The following is a 23,100-nucleotide window of genomic DNA, read 5'->3' on the forward strand; positions in this document are numbered from 1 at the left end:
CAACTGGTGCCTAGGCAAAAGGGCACTACAGCACCCACCCCACATCACCTAGTGCTCCCATCGTGGTCTACCTACACTATCCAGATTACTTTTTGTCTTCCTTTTTCTCACAGTTTGTCTTACTGCTTAGCTTTTTCCTGTATTCATTCAACATATTTTAAAGAAACCATTTCTTTACTACAAAAAAATAAAGAAATAAATACTGGAAAAGTGCCCCTGTTATAGTGGCGCTGTAGGCAGCTGCCTAGTTTGCCTATACTATATTTACTTTACTCATATCTATTTTTGTACTGTCGGTAATGGTAATCCCATGTGACGTAAACTCCATCATTCACAATAATGCTTTGTGGTTCATGTTTCCAGTGCTTCTCAACTACTTCAGTACTGGATTGTCTGCACAATCCCCAATACAACAGTCTTGCCACATTATTATGCCTTTCAGTATACAGGTCCTGTCCCATTAGTGTATCAGACCCAACAACAAGATGTACAATTTTTCCAGTTCTTTTTTACAGAACCTGCATTTATCTGTTTCTCCAACATATTCAATGGACTTTGATGAACTATACAGTTTTAAATCATCCACAAAAAGGAGGTGAGAAGTCTTTACACTTTGTTGTTGTCTGGGACCCAAAGTGTATCCATGCCATAATCTGTTAAGTAGACAGCATAATGGGTTAAGGGCAAGACAAAAGAGCAGCGGTGACAGATTCACCCAGGAATATCCCTCTTTGAAATTTTATCCCTGGGATAATAATACGTCCCTGTTTGAAGGTCACTGTAATATAATTGATCAGTGTAGGGTGGGATGCTGTCAAATGATATTTTTTCTAGTCTATCCATGCCATACTTAGATTCTTCCTCTTTTACAAATCTCCATTATGACTTTATTTAACAACAAATGATCCTTTGTTCCATATGACCTTCTGTTGTTAGCCTTTTATCAATTGTCGTGATTGAGTTTTCATCTAAATGGCTATAAACTCTGTTAGCATCATTTGCAGTATATAGTTTATCCATCGTTGGAAGGCAAGTTATCGGTGGATAGTTTTTGGATAGCTTGCAGGTTCATTCTTGAGGAGGAGGGAGGAATATATTTTTTCCTGTTAACCAGGTTGGTACCTACTCGGGATAAGCAGTTCTTAATGCAGACTAAATCTTTGTGCAAAGATGTTAATACTTTTTGCCAGACGTTAGGTTGGGGGTTTTCCGGTTAGGAGCATTTCTTAATTTTGTTTCAATTTCTCTGGCTGTTACTAAATCCCATTTCACATCCTGTACATTTGAACTTCTTACTGTTTATTTTATTTCTTCTATCCATTCAGCATCTTTGCTTTGTTCCACAGGGTCTTCATAGATGTTTCTCCAAAATATGTCAATTCCTTCTTCTTTTTTTGGTTTTGTTTCTTTTCATTTTGCTTCGTTTCCCAAGTCTCTATTAAACTTTTTGGGTCATCAATGAATTGCTTATTTTATACTTTTCTTTCATATCTATATGTATATCTTCTAAGTTTTTCTGCCAGTGCTGATATCTTTAGTTTATTATTTGCAATAGTGTATACTAAATCCTGGTCTGTTCTGACACTGCACACTGCTTTTATCACATGTATTGTTCTGAGTATTTTTGTTGATCTGTGTCACACTGATAGGGGAAGGGATGTGAATTTAACATGTGTACCTATAACACTTTGTTTTACAGCACAATAAACCACTCCCATGCCTGATAAAACGTATATATATATATTTAGAAAGCTTGTGAGGAAATTATTACTCTCTTTTTGTTTTACTTGGATCGCTTGTCTGTGTACTTAATAAAGGATTTTTGACTGGAAACAGACTGCCTGCCTTGCTTGGATTACTTTCGAATACTTAGTAATGCTGTAGAATTATATATTTTCTATTATTACTTTTTGTTTTGTTTTGTTTTGACTTGACAAGTTTACGTTCACTACTTCTACTAATATTGTTTGATCTGATTAATATACAGTGATTAACTAGAAATATATGGACTGAAAATCTTCCACACAGAGAAGTTTCTTACACTGTTTTGCTCTTCTATACTCTTCTAACAGTGCACTTCTTGTCTTAAAGGCTTTATAGTTCTCTCTGTTCGATACTTCCGTGATGGCGTTTGATTTCTCCCCTTCCTTTCCCTTATTGCCCTGTGTTTTTGTGGTCAGAGTTTATGTGTTATTAATTTAGTTGCAAAGTGATATATTCTATTTACTTCTGTAATATCACATAAATTTCAGTTAATAGTCCTGATTACTGTGTACATTTGTTTTATCAGTCTTGTAACATGTTATGCCTTATTGACTTTCTGTAATCTGTTTCATGCATTGAACTTAATATGTCTATCTATCTCTGTTAAATACAACAATTCTTCCATTAGATCTTTTTCTTCTAACCTGAAGACACATTCTTTATTCTCCATTTCCTGTGGGCATTCTACAGAAAGTTCCAGAACATCTTTCCATGACATATTCTCTTCAGCTTCATCCTTTATCATCCGTTGGTCTTTCATAGGTTTGTAGGTGTTTAATAGGTTAAGAACCACAAAGCTTTTTTAAGCCTAGCCATGCATCCTAAATCTCTGACAAGTTCTGATACCCTTGGTAAGTGTAAGCAGGGGCCTGGGATATGAACCATTCATGGGTTGCCTGTATGGGAACTCATTGGTCTCTGACTCCACAACACTGACTGTGTCAGAGTTGCCACCATTTCCTGTTCCTTCTCTTCCTGTGCATCTCCAACTGAACTTTTGTACTGGTTTCCTACTGAAGGATTCAAAGTATCTTCATATGGCAACTGATCAGATGCTTCCTGTTTGACCACTTTCTCCTTAACTCGGGCACTCATTGTTCTATCATGTTGTGATGTTACCAGACTTGTTAGACTTTCTACACTAAATCCTTCACTTCAATTTGTTTAACACGCTATTTTACTAATCCTCTGTTCTACATTCCCTGTTTGCGATCTTATTTTTTATTGTGAAATTTTCCATATCTGGGTGCCTTTACCTGTATTCCTTTTCAAATATCTTTGGAGCTGCTTTTTTGTGTTAACTAGTTTTGCTTCCTGATTTGCTGAAATATTGCACCATATCAGATGTCTCTTACTTTCCCATGTGCATTTTTTTATAACTTTCAAAAAATTTTTAGATTTTGTTCTTTATTCTTTCATAAGACAGGATATATGTGTGTGAATGAGAGGGAGGATAGAAGAATGGTGAGGATGCAGGGAGTAGAGGTGGCGAAGGTGGAAGAGTTTAAGTACTTGGGATCAACAGTTCAGAGTAATGGTGAGTGTGGAAGAGAGGTGAAGAAGAGATTACAGGCCGAATGGAGTGGTTGGAGAAGAGTGTCAGGCGTGATTTGTGACAGACAAGTACCAGTAAGAGTGAAAGGGAAGGTCTACAAGAGGGTAGTGAGAACAGCTATGTTATATGGGTTGGAGACAGTGACATTGACAAAAAGGCAGGAGTCTGAGCTGGATGTGGCAGAATTAAAGATGTTAAGATTTGCTCTGGGTGTGACGAGGGTGGACAGGATTAGGAATAAGTATATTAGAGGGTCAGCCCAGGTTGGAAGGTTTGGAGACAAAGCCAGCGAGGCAAGATTACATTGGTTTGGACATGTGCTGAGGAGGGATGCTGAGTATATTGGTAAAAAGATGCTAAGGATGAAGCTACCAGGTAACAGGAAAAGAGGAAGGCCTAAGATGAGGTTTATGGATGTGGTGAGAGAGGACATGCAGGTGGTTGGTGTAACAGAGGAAGATGCAGAGGACAGGAAGAAATGGAAACAGATGATCTGCTGTGGTGACCCCTAACGGGAGCAGCCAAAAGATGATGATGATGATGATTCTTTCATACTTCTTCAGTCACTTTTTTCCAAACAGCCCAAGATTTCTTGGTCTATATAATGTTTTCATGAATCTGTTGTATTAATGAACATAAATTTGCATTTGAAGCTTTGACAGTTTTTCTTGTGCAAGTATTTTTCTTTCCTCTAATTTCTCTCTTAACCTTTTTGTGTATCCTCCATCCAGAAATTATGAGCATCTTGCATAATCGAAACAATGCATAATTTCCTTCTTATCATCAACAGTCCACTCTTTAATCTTTATAGCTCTTTTTTGACCTGTCAGTTTTTGTGGATTTTGTGGACTTCTACTTCCTTCTACAATGGGGGGGGGGGAGCATCGTGCCCTGAGCCTAGCCTAACCCCATTGTAAGGATATTAATGTGTCATAAGGAGTCAATGGGGGTGCATGGGCATCGTGCCCTGAGCCTGGCCTAACCCCATTGTAAGGATATTAATGTGCCATAAGGAGTCAATGGGGGGGGGCATGGGCATCGTGCCCTGTGCCTGGCCTAACCCCATTGTAAGGATATTAATGTGTCATAAGGAGTCAATGGGGGGGCATGGGCATCATGCCATGAGCCTGGCCTAACCCCATTGTAAGGATATTAATGTGTCATAAGGAGTCAATGGGGGGGCATGGGCATCGTGCCCTGAGCCTGGCCTAACCCCATTGTAAGGATATTAATGTGTCATAAGGAGTCAATGGGGGGCATGGGCATCGTGCCCTGAGCCTGGCCTAACCCCATTGTAAGGATATTAATGTGTCATAAGGAGTCAATGGGGGGGCATGGGCATCGTGCCCTGAGCCTGGCCTAACCCCATTGTAAGGATATTAATGTGTCATAAGGAGTCAATGGGGGGGGATGGGCATCGTGCCCTGAGCCTGGCCTAACCCCATTGTAAGGATATTAACGTGTCATAAAGAGAAAATGGGGGGGGGCATGGGCATCGTGCCCTGAGCCTGGCCTAACCCCATTGTAAGGATATTAATGTGTCATAAGGAGTCGATGGGGGGCATGGGCATCGTGCCCTGAGCCTGGCCTAACCCCATTGTAAGGATATTAATGTGTCATACAGATTCACCCTCTCCTTTATGTCATTCCTGGCACCAGTGCACCTACCAGGGTCAGGCACTGTTTTATCCTGGGACTTGTGCACCCACCTGTATTTTTTATTTTTAACCTAGTTTTGTCCATGATATATGCTATACAAAATAAAGTCTATATATCAGTGTCATTTTGTTGATATTTTGTTAAATCAAGGTCCACCTTGTGAAGGTACTCACCAAGACTTGAGGATGAATTCAGTTCCATCAATACTACTCTCCTTTGCTTGATGATGTTATCATCTCTCCATCCTCTCCTTAGCGGGACTCATGGTGATGGGTAGTCAATGTGTGAGAGTTAGTCTAGTTTCAAGATAAAATCCACTGTCGGTATTGCTGAATTGCCAACATTCAGTTTAATGACAGTTGTGAAATTTGGCATTAAATTCAGCACCTTGTTGTGGTTTAGATACATTGCCACCTCATGGTGAAGTGCATTTGTTAGTTCTGTAAAATACTGCGGTTTTATCTCAGAGGTGAACAACAATTTTGGTATTTTATACTGCATTATGCTGTTGTGGAAGTATTACCCCACTGTAAAGCACAGCATCAGTATTCTATTATACTGTTGGGGTAGTATTACTTTATTTTAAAGCACACCATCAATATTCAGTATTACCTTGTTGTAAATTCCAACACCTTGGATCAACTTCTCCACACCCCCACTAGGGCAGCAATTTCCTAGACCTGGTCATTACCAACATGGGTGACTGGTGTTCCACACCAAAGTTCAATTCCTCGTTGGTCAGATCTGACCACAAGCTAATCACCCTAGATGTCCACACCCCCCCCCCACACCCCTATTAGGGAAACCACCGTAAACAATTTCTCCAAAGCCAACTCCACACTTCTTAAGACAGAAGTGGAAAACTTCACGACACCCATGCAGATGGACAATGCAGGTACAACTGCTGAATCCTACACAAATGCACTTTATAAGCAGTTACACAAGTGCATGGATTGTGCTATCCCTAACAGAACCAAGATGCTATCCTCCAAAAAAAGTAAGCCAATCTGGTGGTCCCCTGCCATAAGCAAACTCTACAACAGAAGAAAGAAACTGTTGCAAAAAAGAGTAAAATCCCATGATTGGAGGAACCCCCTGGTCAGCCTCAGTAAGAATATGATCCCTCATAAAATCATCCAAAGCTAGTTACAAAAACAAAATTGCCACTAATTCTAAAGACAACCACAAAGCATTCTATAGCTATGTCAAGAATCTCAATGGCAGCACTCAGATGCTCTGAGTTACAGCACAATGGCACTAAATATAAAGAACCAACTGATATTGCCAACATCCTGGCAGATAGGTTCAGTGCTAACTTTACCCCCCTCTCACCCCTTAAAGGGTCCATCTCTATACCGGAAGAATGCAAAGTTCCTGTAATCACGGCTGCACAGGTAAAAACCACACTCTCCAAAGCCAAGAACACAGCATCCATGGGACCTGACAACATCCCAGGCTGCATTCTACATGAACTACAAAATGAACTGGCACCCCCACCTAAGCACCATGTTTAATCATAGCCTCACCTCAGGCTTTGTGCCCAATGAATGGCGCACAGTGAAGGTTATCCCACTCCACAAAGAGGGAGCCACCATGGACACCGGGAACTACCGCCCCATTAGCCTAATGAGTCTCATCTGCAAGGCCATGGAATGTATCATCATGGAGCTTATAAATAAAGACATTGGCAATCTCCAAACTCTGGACCCCACCCAGTTCAGGTTTGTAAAAGGAAGATCATGTCTCCTAAATCTGACAGACTTCTTTGAAGCAGTCACCAAAGCTGTAGACGAGGGTAAGGTGGTTAACACAGCCTATCTAGATCTCATCAAGGCTTTTGACAACATCCCCCACTCTGGAATTATAGATAAACTCACTAAACTAGGTATAAATCCCTATGTCAAAAGATGGGTTGCCAACTGGCTCACTGACAGAACCCACACTGTAAGGTAGCAAACTCCAAATCCGACTACAGACCAGTGACAAGTGGAGTACCACAGGGTTCAGTCTTGGATCCTCTCTTGTTTGGTATCTACTTTTCTGAAGTACAGGCTAACACAGATGGTCTTTGGCTAATAAAGCTCGCAGATGACTGCAAACTAAGAGCCATAATCGAAACTCCTAACGATGTGGACATCCTACAAAAGGGCCTCACTGAGACAGATGCCTGGTGTCAAAGCCATGGCCTTAAGCTCAATGCCAAAAAGTGCATTGTCATCCCCTTTGGTAAAAACTCTGTACCTATAAGCTACCACATAGGTGGTAATCTACTTAATACCAAAAGTGTGATAAGAGACCTTGGGACACAGGTGGATAGTAGTCTCTCCTTTGATAATCACATTGCCACAGTAGTCATATCCTTCTACATGGCATACCTCATCACAAAAGGTTTCTCATCCAGGAAAAAAAGAGTTTGTTGTTCCCCTCTACTCATCACTCATTAGACCTATTATAGAGTACAACACCCATTTTGATATGTCCCCCACAAGACATCTACAACAACTGGAAAAGCCACAGAAATACCTCACAAAGCGGATTACTGGCCTCAAACAGATGCCCTATGCAAACCATCTAAAAAAACTCCAGCTTTACTCGGTTGCTTATCGCCTACTCAGAGATGATCTCTGCCTAACATACAAAGCTATGTCAAACCCAGAGCTGTTGGACATACTCCACTTAAAGAAATCCCAATTCCTCTGAGCTATACACTCTAGGGACCTAAACCTTGTCACCACAATAAACATAACATGCTGGAGGGATAGATTCCTGTCCCAGAGACTTCCCATATTCTGGAACAAACTACCTATCTATATCAAACAAAGCTCCTCATTAGCACTCTTCAAGAAAAATCTTGATGACTGGATGGGAAATAGGAAATTCACCCCGGGGATCACCTCTGTGGCTCTGCTCGACAGAGGCACAGGAAAATAATTTTCTTGGGTGGCGAAGGCCAGGGTACCTTTTGGCTAGGCTTCTATAGGCCCTAGGGCCAATAGCCTAGTATCTATCTATGAACCTATGAACCTATGAACCTTTGTTGTACAGTTTGGGAAGTATTACCTTGTTGTAAAGCATAGCATCAGTATTTTACTATACTGTTGCTGACGTATTACCTTACTGTAAAGCACAGCAACAGTACTCTATTATACTGTTGTGGAAGTATTACCCCATTGTAAAGCACAACATCAGCACTCTTATTAAACTGTTGTGAAAGTACTAACACATAGTAAAGCACTGCATCAGTACTCTATTATACTGTTGGGGAAGTATTACTGTGTTATAAAGTACAGCAATAGTACCCTGTTATTCTGCTGGGAAAGTATTACCCCACTGTAAAGCACAGCATCAGTACTCTATTATACTGTTGGAGTAGCAATACTTTGTTGCAATAAAAACAGCATCAGTACTCTGTTATACTGTTTGGGAAGTACTACCTTGTTGTAAAGCACATCATCAGTACTCTAATATACTGTTGGGGAAGTATTAATGTTTTGTAAAGCACATCATCAATACTCTGTTATATCGTTGAGGAAGTATTACCCCATTGTAAAGCACAGCATCAGTACTCTATTATACTGTTGGGGAAGTATTACCCCATTGTAAAGTACAGCATCAGTACTTTATTATACTGTTGTGGAAATATTACCCCATTGTAAAGCAAATCAGCACTCTATTATACTGTTGAGGAAGTATTACTTTTTGTAAAGCAAAGCATCAGTACTCTATTAAACTGTTGTGGAAGTATTACCACATTGGAAAGCACAGCATCAGTACTCTATTTTACTGTTGGGGAAGTATTACCATGTTGTAAAGCACAGCATCAGTACTCTAATATACTGTTGGGGAAGTATTACTGTGTTGTAAAGCACATTATCAGTACTATTATACTGTTCGGGCAGTGTTATCCCATTGTAAAGCACAGCATCAGTGCTGTATTATACTATTGGGGAAGTGTTATCCCATTATAAAGAACAGCATCCATACTCTATTATACTGTTGGGAAAGTATCACCTTGTTGTAAAGCACAGTATCAGTACTCTATTGTATTGTTGAGAAAGTATTACTCCACAATAAAGCACAGCATCAGTACTCTATTATACTGTTCGGGAAATATTACCCCATTATAAAGCACAGCATGATCACTCCTCATTGCATTTTATCTAACTCTTGAATATAGATATGTGTGTAGTTCATGAGAAAAGGTTTCAGAACAACAATAGCACTCCCAGAGAGCACGGTTAGAATGCTTACCCCTGTTTAAGTCACAACTCAGAAAATGACAGTGTTACTAGAGAGCATGTGTCTGTATTCCTAAGCAGCCATCTCATTTCCATACTCATAAGCCAGGACAATGAGTTTGAACTACTCTGCATCCTTTTCACAGTAAATAGAATGCTGTACCATATCGCAGCCAACTACCGTAAGCCTTCCATGTCATCTGCAGCCCATGTAGCATATCCAAACAAACTGACATCTAATGCTGTTGAGCCTAACATCGCTCTCTTGGTTTACTTCAGCTATGTCTTCTTTAACTGGGAAGCCTACACTACCTCAAATAAGTACACACAGACATTCGTGGACTTCATTAATTCCCTGGACTAGCAGTTCCACGTCTCAGCTAGGGGTTCAAAAATATTGGATGGGGATCACTTTGTAGATGTATGTTCTGGAACAGGTGCAGTAGGGGAAGATGTGGGGCAGGTGCACTTGTTATGTATAAGGGTGGCTTCAGTCAGCGGGCAGCTGATCTTCATTAAAGGCAGATGCAAAATGATGTATTTGGGCCACCACTGCCCTACCCCAGACTGAGATTTGATAGAGGCAGAGTAGAAGGGTACTTATTACCCCTGAAATGGACCACCAGGAGCAGACTGACAGACCAGTGGCAGTAATAAAGAGAATGCTGGGGTGGGGTGGAGTCTTAGGAGACCAGACTATAGAAATCAAGGCACCCCCCTTACCAGGCCTAGTCAGGCTACACCTTCATTAATGTATACAGTTCTGGAGGCCATAGACTGCTGAAAGGAGTTCATCGGAAGACCCCCAGAAGTCCAAAGGTGCAGTAGCCAGAGGTGAGAGTGTATGACTGGAGTCAGGAGGAACTGCAGCTCTTCTCACAAGAGAATCCCATTGTAAAGAACAGCATCCATACTCTATTATCAGTATCAGTATTCTATTGTTATCTACACATCAGATCACATTAAGGAGATGTGAAGGGATCACCTGAAATAGTAAAGGTAGGTAAGGTGGAAACACAGACAGGAAACTAGAGACAACTGCAAAACTACTACTTCATTGAGAGGGTTGTGAGCTAATGAGATGGATGGTAGAGAAAATCCAGACAGGCGTTCAAGATGGCATCAGATGGTGAGTAAAGCACGAGGGTAAGAAAGAGATAGGAAACGGTATTTTAAATCCAGTTAATAGGCAGACTAGATAGCATTACTGTTTCCTGCTAATGTCAAACAAATAAAGTTTAGGATGGGAAGGGGGAATGTTTCTCTTTTACAGGAAAGACCAGAGGTTGACCTCAAAATAGCAGAAAATTAGGTTTGATTGTCTTTGTGTTCCCACTGGCATACCCTCTCAACTGTTCAGATTTAAGTATAGTCTCCAGATTTTTCCCTCACATTTTTGGTATCTTCCTCATAAAGCTTGTAGTTTTCTGGCAAACCATTGAGGATTGAATTCACTAAATGACAGACATTTGAGTTTCAGACATCTTTTCCTTCAGAAAATGAACAAAACCCTTTATTCTAGCAACTTTCTAAGTTTATAAGAGCAATATTTAATATTCGACCCTAATTGTGGGCCTTTGCCCCCCATTATTTTTGGCTTTGTCCAGATTTCTTGTGTTAGGAGATTGAGAGGTATGCCCACTGACCTCAAATAAAAATAATATAAAACAGTGTTCAGTACTGGAGTATTATTTATTTGGTAAATACAACACTGTATTATGTTGATGATGTGCCATGGTTCATGTTTTTATATATATTCATAGCTAAGTACTATGCTACCTGTCCAAGTGGGCCATTTTCCCTGATGGGGCTTGAATCAACCCATCCTGTGTGATGTCTGACTGATGTCACCCATCCCGTGGCCTATAAATGTACATTAACCCTAGTCAGAATAACTGGGATCATCATCATTATCATCAGCTCCCCTTTCTGGGATCACACCATAAGTAATTTCAGGGAACCCATGCGTGGGATAAAGTGGCTAGGAGCTGCCTCTGTCCATTAATAGTACTGGGGGGCTGTTCGGGAGTAAATTTTCTGTTTCCCATCCATGCATCCAAGTTACAGTTGAATGTGGACAGGGATGAGTTTTGTGGGTCCCTATTAGATGACCGAAGATGCATTCTTTTGAATGTGTCTAGGTCGAACTTGAAAAGACGAAAAGGCAAAATGACGAAGTGGCATATAAGGAAATTCATTCCCTGGGAAAGAAATCATATGGCCACATCCGTTACTTTACCGTTTTTGCCACTGTAGTGCGATCTCAGAGTAGGTATATTTAAATGGGGGGTGGGGGCACAGCCCCCCATGTCGGGGAGTGTGGGGGGCAAAGCCCCCCACTTTGTTATGTTTTAAGTGTTTGTTTTTTTGGAGCAGCGATTTCTTTCCCTTGGAAAAAAAATCGCTGTTCTAAGCATTCGAGTTTGTAAGCTTTCACGTACATGGGGTCAATAAATCATCATTCGCTTTTCTAAACGTTCAATGATTTAATATAGACCCAGCTTTGTTTAACAAGGATGGGGAGTCACTTTCAGAGTACCGAGATATACCTGTCCCTCCAAACCATTCTGTTGATGCTGCAGAAAAAATGTATATCCCTAGACCTAGTATTCCTGATGCCATTTGACTTGTTGATGTGCAATAAATCCATCAGTATCCGTTGCCTTGTATGACAGACACACGTCACCTCTTGACAGTCTGTAGGATAGCAAGTATAGTGACATAGCTTTGAATCGGTCCATGTGGGACATATTGCTTAGGTCTTGGATTGTTTTAGCTAGGATTTCTGTAGGTGGTGTTCTATCTTTTTATTGTGTCCGAACAAATACATGCCATTGGGGGTATTATACTCAATCATTGGCCTAATAATGGCTGGGTAAATGGGGACAATAACATCCCTAGATATAAACACAATCCCTTTGTTTATAAGCTGCACAATATGACAGTAGACACATAGGTAGAAATGCAAGTCACTATCCACATAAGCCCCCAAATCCTGAATAATTGGGTCAGCTCTTAGGGGGTGTATTATGACTGTGGCAGTTTCCTGGAGTAGAGGACTTTTTAAAAAGGATACAATAATACATTTTTGCATTATTGTATCAGTGCGGTGGTGTAGTGGTTAACATTGTAGCCTCACAGTAAGAAGTTCTCCACTTCGATTCTTGGCAGGGGGGCCTTCTGTGCAGAGTTTGCATGTCCTCCCTGTATCCATGTGGGTTTCCTCCAGGTACTCTGGTTTCCTCCCACATTCCAAAGACATGCATCTGAAGTGTTTCTCCTTGGGGTTCCACTGAAAATAAGCTCTGTCCTAGTCGGACGTTCTTGGTCAAAAATGTTAAAATAAAAAAGAAATGCATTTTTCATGCACAACCTTCACTAATAAGTGATCGTGGCCATATTCACAAGACAATTAATTTATCAAACACCAGAACGGTCACTGAATGTGTGCACTCACTTCATCCTTGGTCTCTCTGTGACACATACAGCACTTTGACTTACTCTACAATGACTGGTTTTCTTACCTAAATCATCTTCTTCAACAGTCACACGCAGATCAAAATTCTTGCACTTCTTTTTCTCCTCCTTTACAATTTCATTATAAACTGTCATTACCTGCGAACATATAACAAGAATACATTAACCGTGAGCCTGCGAACATATAACAAGAATACATTAACCGTGAGCCTGCGAACATATAACAAGAATACATTAACCATGAGCCTGCGAACATATAACAAGTATACATTAACCATGAGCCTGCGAACATATAACAGGAATACATTAACCATGAGCTTGCGAACATATAACAGGAATACATTAACCATGAGCCTGCGAACATATAACAAGAATACATTAACCGTGAGCCTGCAAGCATATAAAAAGAATACATTAACCGTGAGCCTGCGAACATATAACAAGAATACATTAACCGTGAGCCTGCGAACATATAACAAGAATACATTAACCGTGAGCCTGCGAACATATAACAGGAATACATTAACCGTGAGCCTGCGAACATATAACAAGAATACATTAACTGTGAGCCTGCGAACATATAACAAGAATACATTAACCGTGAGCCTGCAAGCATATAACAAGAATACATTAACCGTGAGCCTGCAAAAATATAACAAGAATACATTAACCGTGAGCCTGCAAGCATATAATAAGAATACATTAACCGTGAGCCTGTGAACATATAACAAGAATACATTAACCGTGAGCCTGCAAGCATATAACAAGAATACATTAACCATGAGCCTGCGAACATATAACGAGAATACATTAACCGTGAGCCTATGAACATATAGCAAGAATACATTAACCATGAGCCTATGAACATATAGCAAGAATACATTAACTGTGAGCCTGCGAACATATAACAAGAATACATTAACCATGAGCCTGTGAACATATAACAAGAATACATTAACTGTGAGCCTGTGAAAATACAACAAGAATACATTAACCTTGAGCCTGCGGACATATAACAAGAATACATTAACCGTGAGCCTGCGAACATATAACAAGAACACATTAGCCATGAGCCTGCGAACATATAACAAGAATACATTAACTGTGGGCCTGCAAGCGTAAAAACAGCAATGTCTGAAGATGTAAAAAATAGCACTCAGTGCATTAACGATGGGACTGCAAAAGTAAACAAAGCAAATAAGTGCATTAGCACTAATACTGCAAACAAGAACATAAATAATGCATTAACAATGGGCTTAAAAATATAAACACAACAAGCAATGCATTAACAGTTGGACTGCAAATGTAAATATAACAAACAATGCAAGAGAAATGCATGTCCTAACAGAAACACAGTAAATAATAACTTAGCAATAAAGCCTTAAATATAAACACAATAAACAATACATTAACAAGAATAAACATGGTAAACTATGCATTAACAATGAGCTCAAATATGTGTTTATTTACTTACTTATTAGCAACACAATGAATTAAAAATGGGCCTGCAAATGTAGCAAACAACACAGTAGCAGTGAATGAGTAAATATAAACACAATAAAGAACAAATTAATAATGCCTTCAAATCTAAGCACAGCAAGCAGCTGAGAAGAAATAAAGTTATAAATGCAAACACAACAAGCCATTTGTAGTATGTGCAGCAAACAGCAATGACTTACATTGAGAGTTCCTTGTCCTGTGCCCGTGGCCACCACTTTGAAATCTTGATTGAGCTTAGTCTGTGAACAGAAGATGACTGTGGTCATTGTACTGCCTTTTTGTTATATGTATTAGACAATAAACAATCCTAAATCGAGATATAAGATTCAGAACTAATGTCACAATGCACTGCAAGCAGTTAGCTGAAATGTTGGGCTACACATTCCTCCATGAAGAGCTGATATGGTAGGGTATGTCTGAGATCATGTCTCAATATATACAATGAGATACACATTAATTAGACTGGCATGTGATCAAGTCTGGCATGATATCAACAAGTTAGGCTGGGAAGGATCAGTTCTGGAAAACTCTGTAGTCAGCCTGGGGTGTTTTGCTCATGGAAGACATATAGGTTCATAGGTTCATAGGCTGGTACTAGGCTATTGGCCCTAGAGCCTATACAAACCTAGCCATAACAATTCCCTGGCTATTTCTTCCCACACTATTTACTTCTTGGACCCTTGTCTAGCAGGGTGACTGACGTGATCCCTGGGGTGAATTTCCTTTCTACCATCCAATCGTCAAGGTTCCTTTTGAAGAGGGCCAAAGAGGTCCTCTGCTTGACATGTATGGGCAGTCTATTCCAGAGTCTAGGGAGTCTCTGGGTCAGGAACCTTTTTCTCCAGCATGTTTTGTTTATTGTGATGACAAGGTTTAGATCCCTGGAGCGTGTGGCTCTGAGGGATTGGGATTTCTTTAAATATAGCATGTCCAACAGCTCTGGGTTTGACATGGCCTTATATATTAAGCAGAGATCACCTCTGAGTAGACGATATGTGACAGAGTATAGCTGGAGTTTTTTAAGGGGGTCAGCATAGGGCATCTGCTTTAGGCCTGTGATTCTTTTAGTGAGGTATTTCTGTGGCCTTTCCAGTTGTTGCAGATGTCTTGAGAGGTACATACCAAATGGGGCATTGTATTCTATAATAGGTCTAATGAGGGATGAGAAGAGTAGGACAATGACCTCATTTTTTCTGGATGAAAAGCCCTTTGTGATGAGGTGTGCCACATAGAAGGATTTCCTGACTGTTGTGGTGATGTGGCTATCGAAGGTGAGACCACTGTCCACCTGTGTCCCTAAGTCTCTTATCAAACTTTTGGTGTTTAGTGTACTGCCACCTATGTGGTAATTCATGGGTACATGTTTTTTCCCAAAGGGGATAACTATACATTTCTTGGCATTGAGCTTGAGCCCGTGGCTCTGGCACCAAGCATCTGTTTCTGTAAGGCCCTTTTGTAGAGTATCCACATCATTTGGGGATTCAATAATGACTCCCAGTTTGCTGTCATCTGTGAACTTTGTTAGCCAGAGTCCCTTAGTGTTGGCCTGTACTTCAGAGAAGTAGATGCCAAACAAGAGTGGTCCCATGACTGAACCCTGAGGTACTCCACTTGTCTGGAGCTGGATTTGGAGTCAGCTACTTTTACAGTGTGGGTTCTGTCAGTAAGCCAGTTGGCAACCCATCGAGTGATGTAGAGATTAATGCCCAGCTTAGTAAGTTTATCTATGATTCCAGAGTTGGGGATGGTATCAAAGGCCTTGGCGAGTTTCGAGATAGGCTGTGTGGACCGCCTTACCCTTGTCAACGGCTCTGGAGACTGGTTTGAAGAAGTCAGTCAGTTAGGTTCAGGAGACAATATCGGCCTTTCACAAACCCAAACTGGGTGGGGTCCAGTGTTTGAAGGTTGCCAATGTCTTTGTTTATAAGTTCCCTGATAATACGCTCCATGGCCTTGCAGATCAGGCTAGTCAGACTGATGGAGCGGTAGTTCCCAGAATCCAAGGTGGATCCACCCTTGTAGAGTGGGACAACTGTAGCTGTGAGCCACTCAGTGGGCACGAAGCCTGAGGTGAGGCTATGATTAAACATGATACTTAGGTGAATTGACAGTTCATTTTGTAGTTCATGTAGTACACAGCCCCAGATGTCATCTGGTCCCACGGATGCTGTATTCTTAGCTTTGGATAGTGCGTTTTTTACCTGTGTGTCCATTATTACTGGAATTTGGTAATCTTCCAGTATTGAGATGGGCCATTTAGGGGGTGAGAGGGGGGTGAAGTTGGCACTGAATCGATATGCCAGGATATTGGCAATATCCTTGGGATCAGTATATTTAATGCCATTCTGTTGTAGCTCAGAGCAGATCTGAGCATTGCTATTTAGATTCTTGAAATAGTTATAGAATGCCTTGTGGTTGTCTTTGGAATCTTTGGCAATTTTATTGTCGTAACTTGCTTTGGAGGATTTTATGAGGGATCTCAACTTCTTACTGAGGCTGGTAAGGGAGGTTTTTGCATCCTGGGATTTTCCTCTTTTCTGCAACAGTTTCTTCCTTTTGTTGTAAAGTTTATTTATGGCAGGGGACCACCAGATTGGCTTCATTTTTTGGAGGAGAGCATCTTGCTTCTATTTGGGATGGCACGATTCATGCATGAGTGGATGTGCTCGCACAGTGACTTAGTGTAGGACTCAGCAGTTGAACTTTCAGTTCCCGTCTGCATGGGTGTCATGATGTTTGTCACTTCTGACTTGAGTAGCATGAAGTTGGCTTTGGAAAATTTTTCTATGGAGGTTTCCTTACTGGGGGGTAGGGGGTGAGATGTGGATGTCAAGGGTGATTAGCTTGTGGTCAGACCTGACCAATGAGGGGGTGACCACTGGTGTGGAGCATCTATCTCCCATATTGGTAATGATCAGGTCTTGGATATTGGTGCCCCTGGTGAGACAATGGATTAGTTGATCCAAGGTGTTGGAATTTATGAATGCCAAGAACCGCTGGGCAAAGGTATTGGTACACAAGTAGTTTTCCCAGTTAAAGGCAGGGTAGTTGAAGTCACCCAGTAGTAGGTTATTTGGTTGTATCTTAATATTTTCCAGTATGTTTAGAGGTGTAGTGAGATTCTTGGGGTATGGTGGGGGATCTGTAGCAAGCTACAATTTGTACTGCAGTCTTACCTAGTGTTAGTTGCACCTGGAGAAGTTCAGACGCATTGTGTTGGGCAACTAGCCTGGTGGTGTGAATATCCTTGGTGAATATGAACACTCCTCCACCTTTAGTGTTTCGATCCTGGTTTGGTGGCTGAAAAGTGTGGTAAGAGTTATAGTCTGGTATTGCAGGGGTGCTCTCTGGAGCCTTATACCAGGTCTCAGTTACTGCAGAGATATCAATGTTCTCATTTTTAGGAGTGCCTTGAGAGAGTGCATTTAGAGGTTTAGACTCCTAGCATTGAGTAGCATTACCTTCAGATTTTGCATGCTTGTACCTGTTACGGTGGTGGTTTTGTCCTCTGAACTTTGCCTAAAAAAGGCACTATAGGGGTGGCAAGAGCCTTAGCCAGTAACCTGAATCCCAGGGGCGATAGGTGCAGACCATCTCTGGCAAAGCATTGTGTTCTGCCGATCATGTCATCCCAGGCAGACAGATACTGGATTCCCTTTGAATGACACCAGAAGCTTAGCCAATTGTTGACGTCAATCATTTTTCTCTTTATACTGTGGTATCATTCTGGGCGAAGGCAGGATGCTACTTAAGGCTAGGGTCATACCTGCCTGGGTCACATGATCCAAAAGCTCTTCCATGTCTCTTTTCATGCAGTCCAGGGAGGTACGTCTCAAGTCATTCACTCCAACATGGACAATGACATAGTCATATTTGTACTTGTTGTGGAGTGACTTCAGTGCATGTGTTATGTGGTAGATCCAGACACCCAACAGGCATCTGACTGTAATTTTCTCCTTGTTCAGCCCAGTGAGTGAGACATCAGTGTGCCTGACTACAGAGTCACCTATGACTAAAGTGTTAGGTACATTGTCTTGCCTTAGGGGCTGCTGCTGGGTAAAACCCTGTTGTTGTGAGCTATGTGACACTTTGGTTGTAATTGGTGTTTGCGTTTCAGCTTCGGAGGTTCATGTTGCTTGGGCAGGTTACAGTTAAGGGCCTCCGCATATGTGGATTTAGTGTTGCTCTGTGTGGGTGTTGGTGGTGTGGGTTTAGAAGGGCTATGTGTTGCTTGAGGTATAGTGCAGGTGTTAACCTTCTCCTCTTGACTGTATAGCACAATCTTGGGTGGAGAGAGCTTTGCTTCTAGTTTGGCTATGTATGTGCATCTCTCACAGGTTGTAGTGTTGGGTGGTAGGAGGAGAGGGTTGTCTGTGTACATGAGGCAATTGCTGCATTGCCCCAGTATGCCCAGATTCACCAGGTGGACAGGAGAAATCACCGGAAGCTGACCCTTGGACATGCCTGGTTTGGTGCTTTTTTTTGTAAAGTACAAGAGCTGCTTTCCCTTACCTTAGCAAGGTACTTTGCATTTATAGGCTGTTTAGTGCCTACAATTAATTTCTCCTTATTAACAAGGAGAGTTGAGTGCCTGTATCAGTTTAAGGCTTCCTAGTGCTTTCCAGCAGGTATTAGAGCAAGTGCTGGTCACAGGGATGCTTAAAGGTAAGATGAAAAAAATGGTTTATCCTAAACACTGTAGTGTGCACTAGAGAAGTTAGATGTGAAAGTAGGTAACTTAAGTTTTACCTGTCTAAAAAGTTAAGTTTTAGTAGGGAGTCACTATTTTTAAAACAGCAAGATAGATTGAAAGGTAGTGGTCACTTTTGTATTCTGGTACTATGGAATACAGTAGGATGGCCAATACATTTAAATAGTTTAAGGGGAGCGATTTCACAAAATGATAATTTTGTGCTTACTCACACAAGCCAGTGAAAGCAGAGAGGAAATGAGATGTATGGTCAAATTAACATAAGGGGCAGGCAACTAGAAAGACAGTGGTATTTAACAACAGAATAGTAACAGGGTAAGCGGGTGGGAAACAATTTCTGCCTGACTCACAAGAGACAGAGCTGTGGTTTCTTTTGAAGTTTTAATATGCAGTTTAAAGCAGACTACAAATAAAACACAAGTTAAAGAAAACAAATCATGGTATTCAAAATATAAAAAGGCAATAAAGTAATACAAAATACAACAAATAAAAAGCAAACTAACATTTCCTTGACAACAAAGTGTAGCAGAGTCTGGGTGAGCCTTTCCAATAAAGCTCTGAAATGTTTCATTTTACCCCTTAAATAGAAGATTTAAGTCCTATTTCCACTCCCTCATTTCACAAATGATTAACGTTACGTGACCTCTTCTATTTTATGTATGAGTCCTTAATTGATCGGTTCTAATTTCTGCCTGACTCACAAGAAACAGAGCTGTGGTGTCTTTTGAAGTTTGAAGCAAAACACAAGGTAATGAAAACAAATCACAGTATTCAAAATATAAAAAGGCAATAGAGTAATACAAAGTACAACTAATAAAAAGCAAACTAACCTTTCCTTCACAGCAAAGTGTAACAGAGTCTGGGTGTGCCTTTCCTAGTAAAGGTGCATATGGGATGATTTTGGATGGGATCAGTCTGGAGTGATGCATAGGAATTAGGATGAATCAGAATCAGTTCAGGAGGACATAGTTGTCATCCTGAGGTGGGATCAGTCTCAGAAGACACAGTCACCAGATTGGGATGGGATCAGTCTGGAGTGATGCATGGGAATTAGGGTGAATCAGAATCAGTTTGGGAGGATAGAGTAGTCATCATGAGGTGAGCTCAGTCTAAGAAGACAGTCTCATCCAGGTAGCGAAAAGGGCCCAAAACTGAGCCTGTGGTACACCACTGGTAACTGATAAAGACATTAGTGCATAAGGAATATGAGATAGACACTGTCAAATAAGCTAACAGTGTACATTTACTTTGATAGTAAGCTATCATAGTCAGCTTTGATACCCAGAGGAACAGATGACTATAGGTTCTATTTCCATATCAGGTGCGTTGATTCATTTTCAAGTCCTGACCCAATGGCACAGCATCTGGACATACTACACTCCTGAGTTGCTGTCCTTTAGACGAAACATTAAACCAAGATTTCATATGACTGAAATAGCAGTAACTTAAGTGGATGTAAAGGATCCCAAGTCACTTAACAAAAAGAGTAGCGATGTCTACTAATCATTTTCATTTCCAATCTTATATAAGTTATTGAAACTTTCATTTGTTGCATTATATTTGTATTGCTTTTTACACATAATGTTGCATTTATCTTAATTTCTAATTCCAGAATGTATAGTTTTGCATAGCTGGCCTGCTAAATGTGCTACACACATATAAACATCTTTTTCATATTTTCATCTATTGATCATTTTTTTTCCTTCATAATATCTAAACAATATGCTATCCATTTATAAATATTCTAACTATTGTATGCTTAATGTTTTTTATAATCTTTTCCACAAAACATTTACTCTTCTACAGCCAGGAAAACAAGGTTTATAGTTTCTAAAACATCATTAAATCCCTTTATATAACATAGTGATTCATTGCCAGATTCCAAACGAGTTGTAAGTCTGCCCTCATTCCAAAAGACCTGCTGGAGTAAGGCGTATCTATAAACAGGCTTACTGCGGGGACGAGATTAAAACCCCAGCCCTCAGTGTGCTCTCAGTGTAAGTGGTCACTGCCACTGAGAGTAAGGCTTTTGGACTCTGGTCCTCTCCTTTCACTTTATACTCCATACTTAATCCCACAGATTATAACATCTGTTTCTGTTTTTCCTCTTTGCATGACTGCTTCTTTTATATAGTTTTTAAACAGACCTTGTGTGCTACTTCATAATACTTTCTCGTGATACTCTGGTGCAATGCATTGCTCATTTCTGTACAGCCTTTTCCTCAGTCATCATTTTCTCTGTTTACCATTTCATAAAAATCTCCTAGATCATTGTTTAATCTTTTTGCCACATTCACCATATTGTATGCAAAACTTTAAAAAGTTTTCCTTTATCATCTTCTGACCTTCTTGTTCATTTTCTCACACCATAGTTTCACTGAAGTTGTAACATTGCATATCACTAGAAGTATCATATTTAACACACCGTTTCACGTCTTTGTTTATATTCACCTTGTCATTGGTTTTAACCTTGATTCCTAAATTACCTTAAAAGTATAAGTATAGTATATATTCATTCCATATTTTTGTCTGTAAAAATGTATGTCCTTGTAAGCCAATCTGACTGTGCTAATAGAACTGTATAAACCATTTTTACTATACCACATTTCAGTATGAATCACCATCATTTTGTCTTCTGTCTCATAGCTTCCGATATTTTATCAACTTTCATGTGTGTTTGCCCCCCCCCCCACCATTATCGTTCCTATAGTGTAAAAATATTTTATACTTCCGTTCATACCTTGTATTTCCTTTGCCTATCCATATTGCCTATTTTTCGTTGTACTTAATTCAGGTCTAGTTCAGCTAATGTCGTTCTTATCTTATAAAGGACTTCTCTCAGACCATACTTTCTGTACCAGCTTGTTGCAGTCATATGCTTATTTTTATAATTACTGGATAGTCGGTTCCTTTCCTTGTTTTCAGTTCACATGATGTATACTGTTTATTTCTTTAATTGTTTGATGTTTCCATGAAGAACAGTGATGTGCTGACTGGAAGCCCTTGTTTATGCGCCGGTTTATCTTTATTTTACTGTCCAATGATCAGCACATTCACTGTACGGTACTTCATGTATTTCTCTGTACTACCTTCCAAACATTTTGTTCATTTTGTGCAAGTCAAATATCGCCCATATGCATTCATGCTGGATTTACTATGAATCCTGTAATTGGTCAGTCTGTGCAGAAGCAATTAGCTTTGAGGATTAAGGTTATTAACTGTTGCTACCTCCTGTGCTACAGGGTCAGCCTTCGTCTGCCTACTGTGTCAAGTCACTTAATCAGACGATGCTTTGGAGCAGTTGAGAAATGGCCTAGGTTACTTAAAGGACTTCTGGATTGCATGCCTAGAAACCACCGATGAGCCTAATTATACCCCCTCTCATTCTTGTTTTGCATGGTAAAATGGATTGTTTATATCTAATCTGTGTACTATTCCCTTATCCCTCCTGGCTATAGTTTTCTCTTTCAACGTTAGTAAGGTTCATCTCGTGCCTTTTTGTTCTCCTTCATCTTTCTTTGTCTCTTTTCTCACTACTGCATCCATGATCTTACACATAATTCTAAACATCTGGCATCCATGATCTTACACATAATTCTAATCATCTGGCATCCATGATCTTACACATAACTCTAAACATCTGGATGGTGTAGTGGTACAGCAGTAACATTGTCACCTCACAGCAAGAGGTTCTCTGGTTTGATTCTCAGCTGGAGTGCTTTCTGTGCAGAGTCTACATGTCAACCCTGTGTTCGTGTGGGTTTCCTCCCAAGTTACAAAGATATGCGCCTGGAGCATTTCTCCCTGGGCCTATGCTGAAAATAGGCTTCATTCCAAGTCAGAATTGTTTGGTAGACAAATGTTAAGTAAATAAATAAATATTATTCTGAAATCATGGTTTAAAAACATGATGGGTCTCCATGTGTTGAAGTCTCTCCTTGACTCCTTTCTTCTTGCATTTTAATTTAATTATTCCTTCATATATGCTTTGCCTTCCCATTAATGCATCCCCATTGGGAGCTACATATCCTCTAAGGATACTGCTGGTGTGTGACTGCATTGGATTTCTTCCTGTAAGGTTTGTATACTTCCTGTATTTTTTGATTTTTGCCCTTATTGTATTACAGTTTATTTAAATTTAAAATGTTATTTTACTTGAAAGTTTTTTTCCCCTTTGGCATTTTAAGGATCCCTGC

The 23,100-nt window shown here is 40.3% G+C and overlaps 1 protein-coding gene across 1 annotated transcript in view; it reads right to left on the reverse strand.

The window, feature by feature from the left end:
• LOC122812307 (complement C3-like) overlaps positions 1-23,100 on the reverse strand; it is a 2,177,376-nt gene that overhangs the window by 505,313 nt on the left and 1,648,963 nt on the right. Inside the window, exons 31-32 of the mRNA XM_044084710.1 lie at positions 14,373-14,432; positions 12,741-12,831 (exon numbers count right to left, since the gene is read on the reverse strand). Of these exons, the coding sequence (XP_043940645.1) occupies positions 12,741-12,831; positions 14,373-14,432 (151 nt within the window). The remainder of the gene's footprint in view (positions 1-12,740; positions 12,832-14,372; positions 14,433-23,100) is intronic.

Source organism: Protopterus annectens, chromosome 9.part0, assembly GCF_019279795.1.
Source record: "Protopterus annectens isolate FY-2018-M chromosome 9.part0, PAN1.0, whole genome shotgun sequence".
Lineage (NCBI taxonomy): Eukaryota > Metazoa > Chordata > Ceratodontiformes > Protopteridae > Protopterus > Protopterus annectens.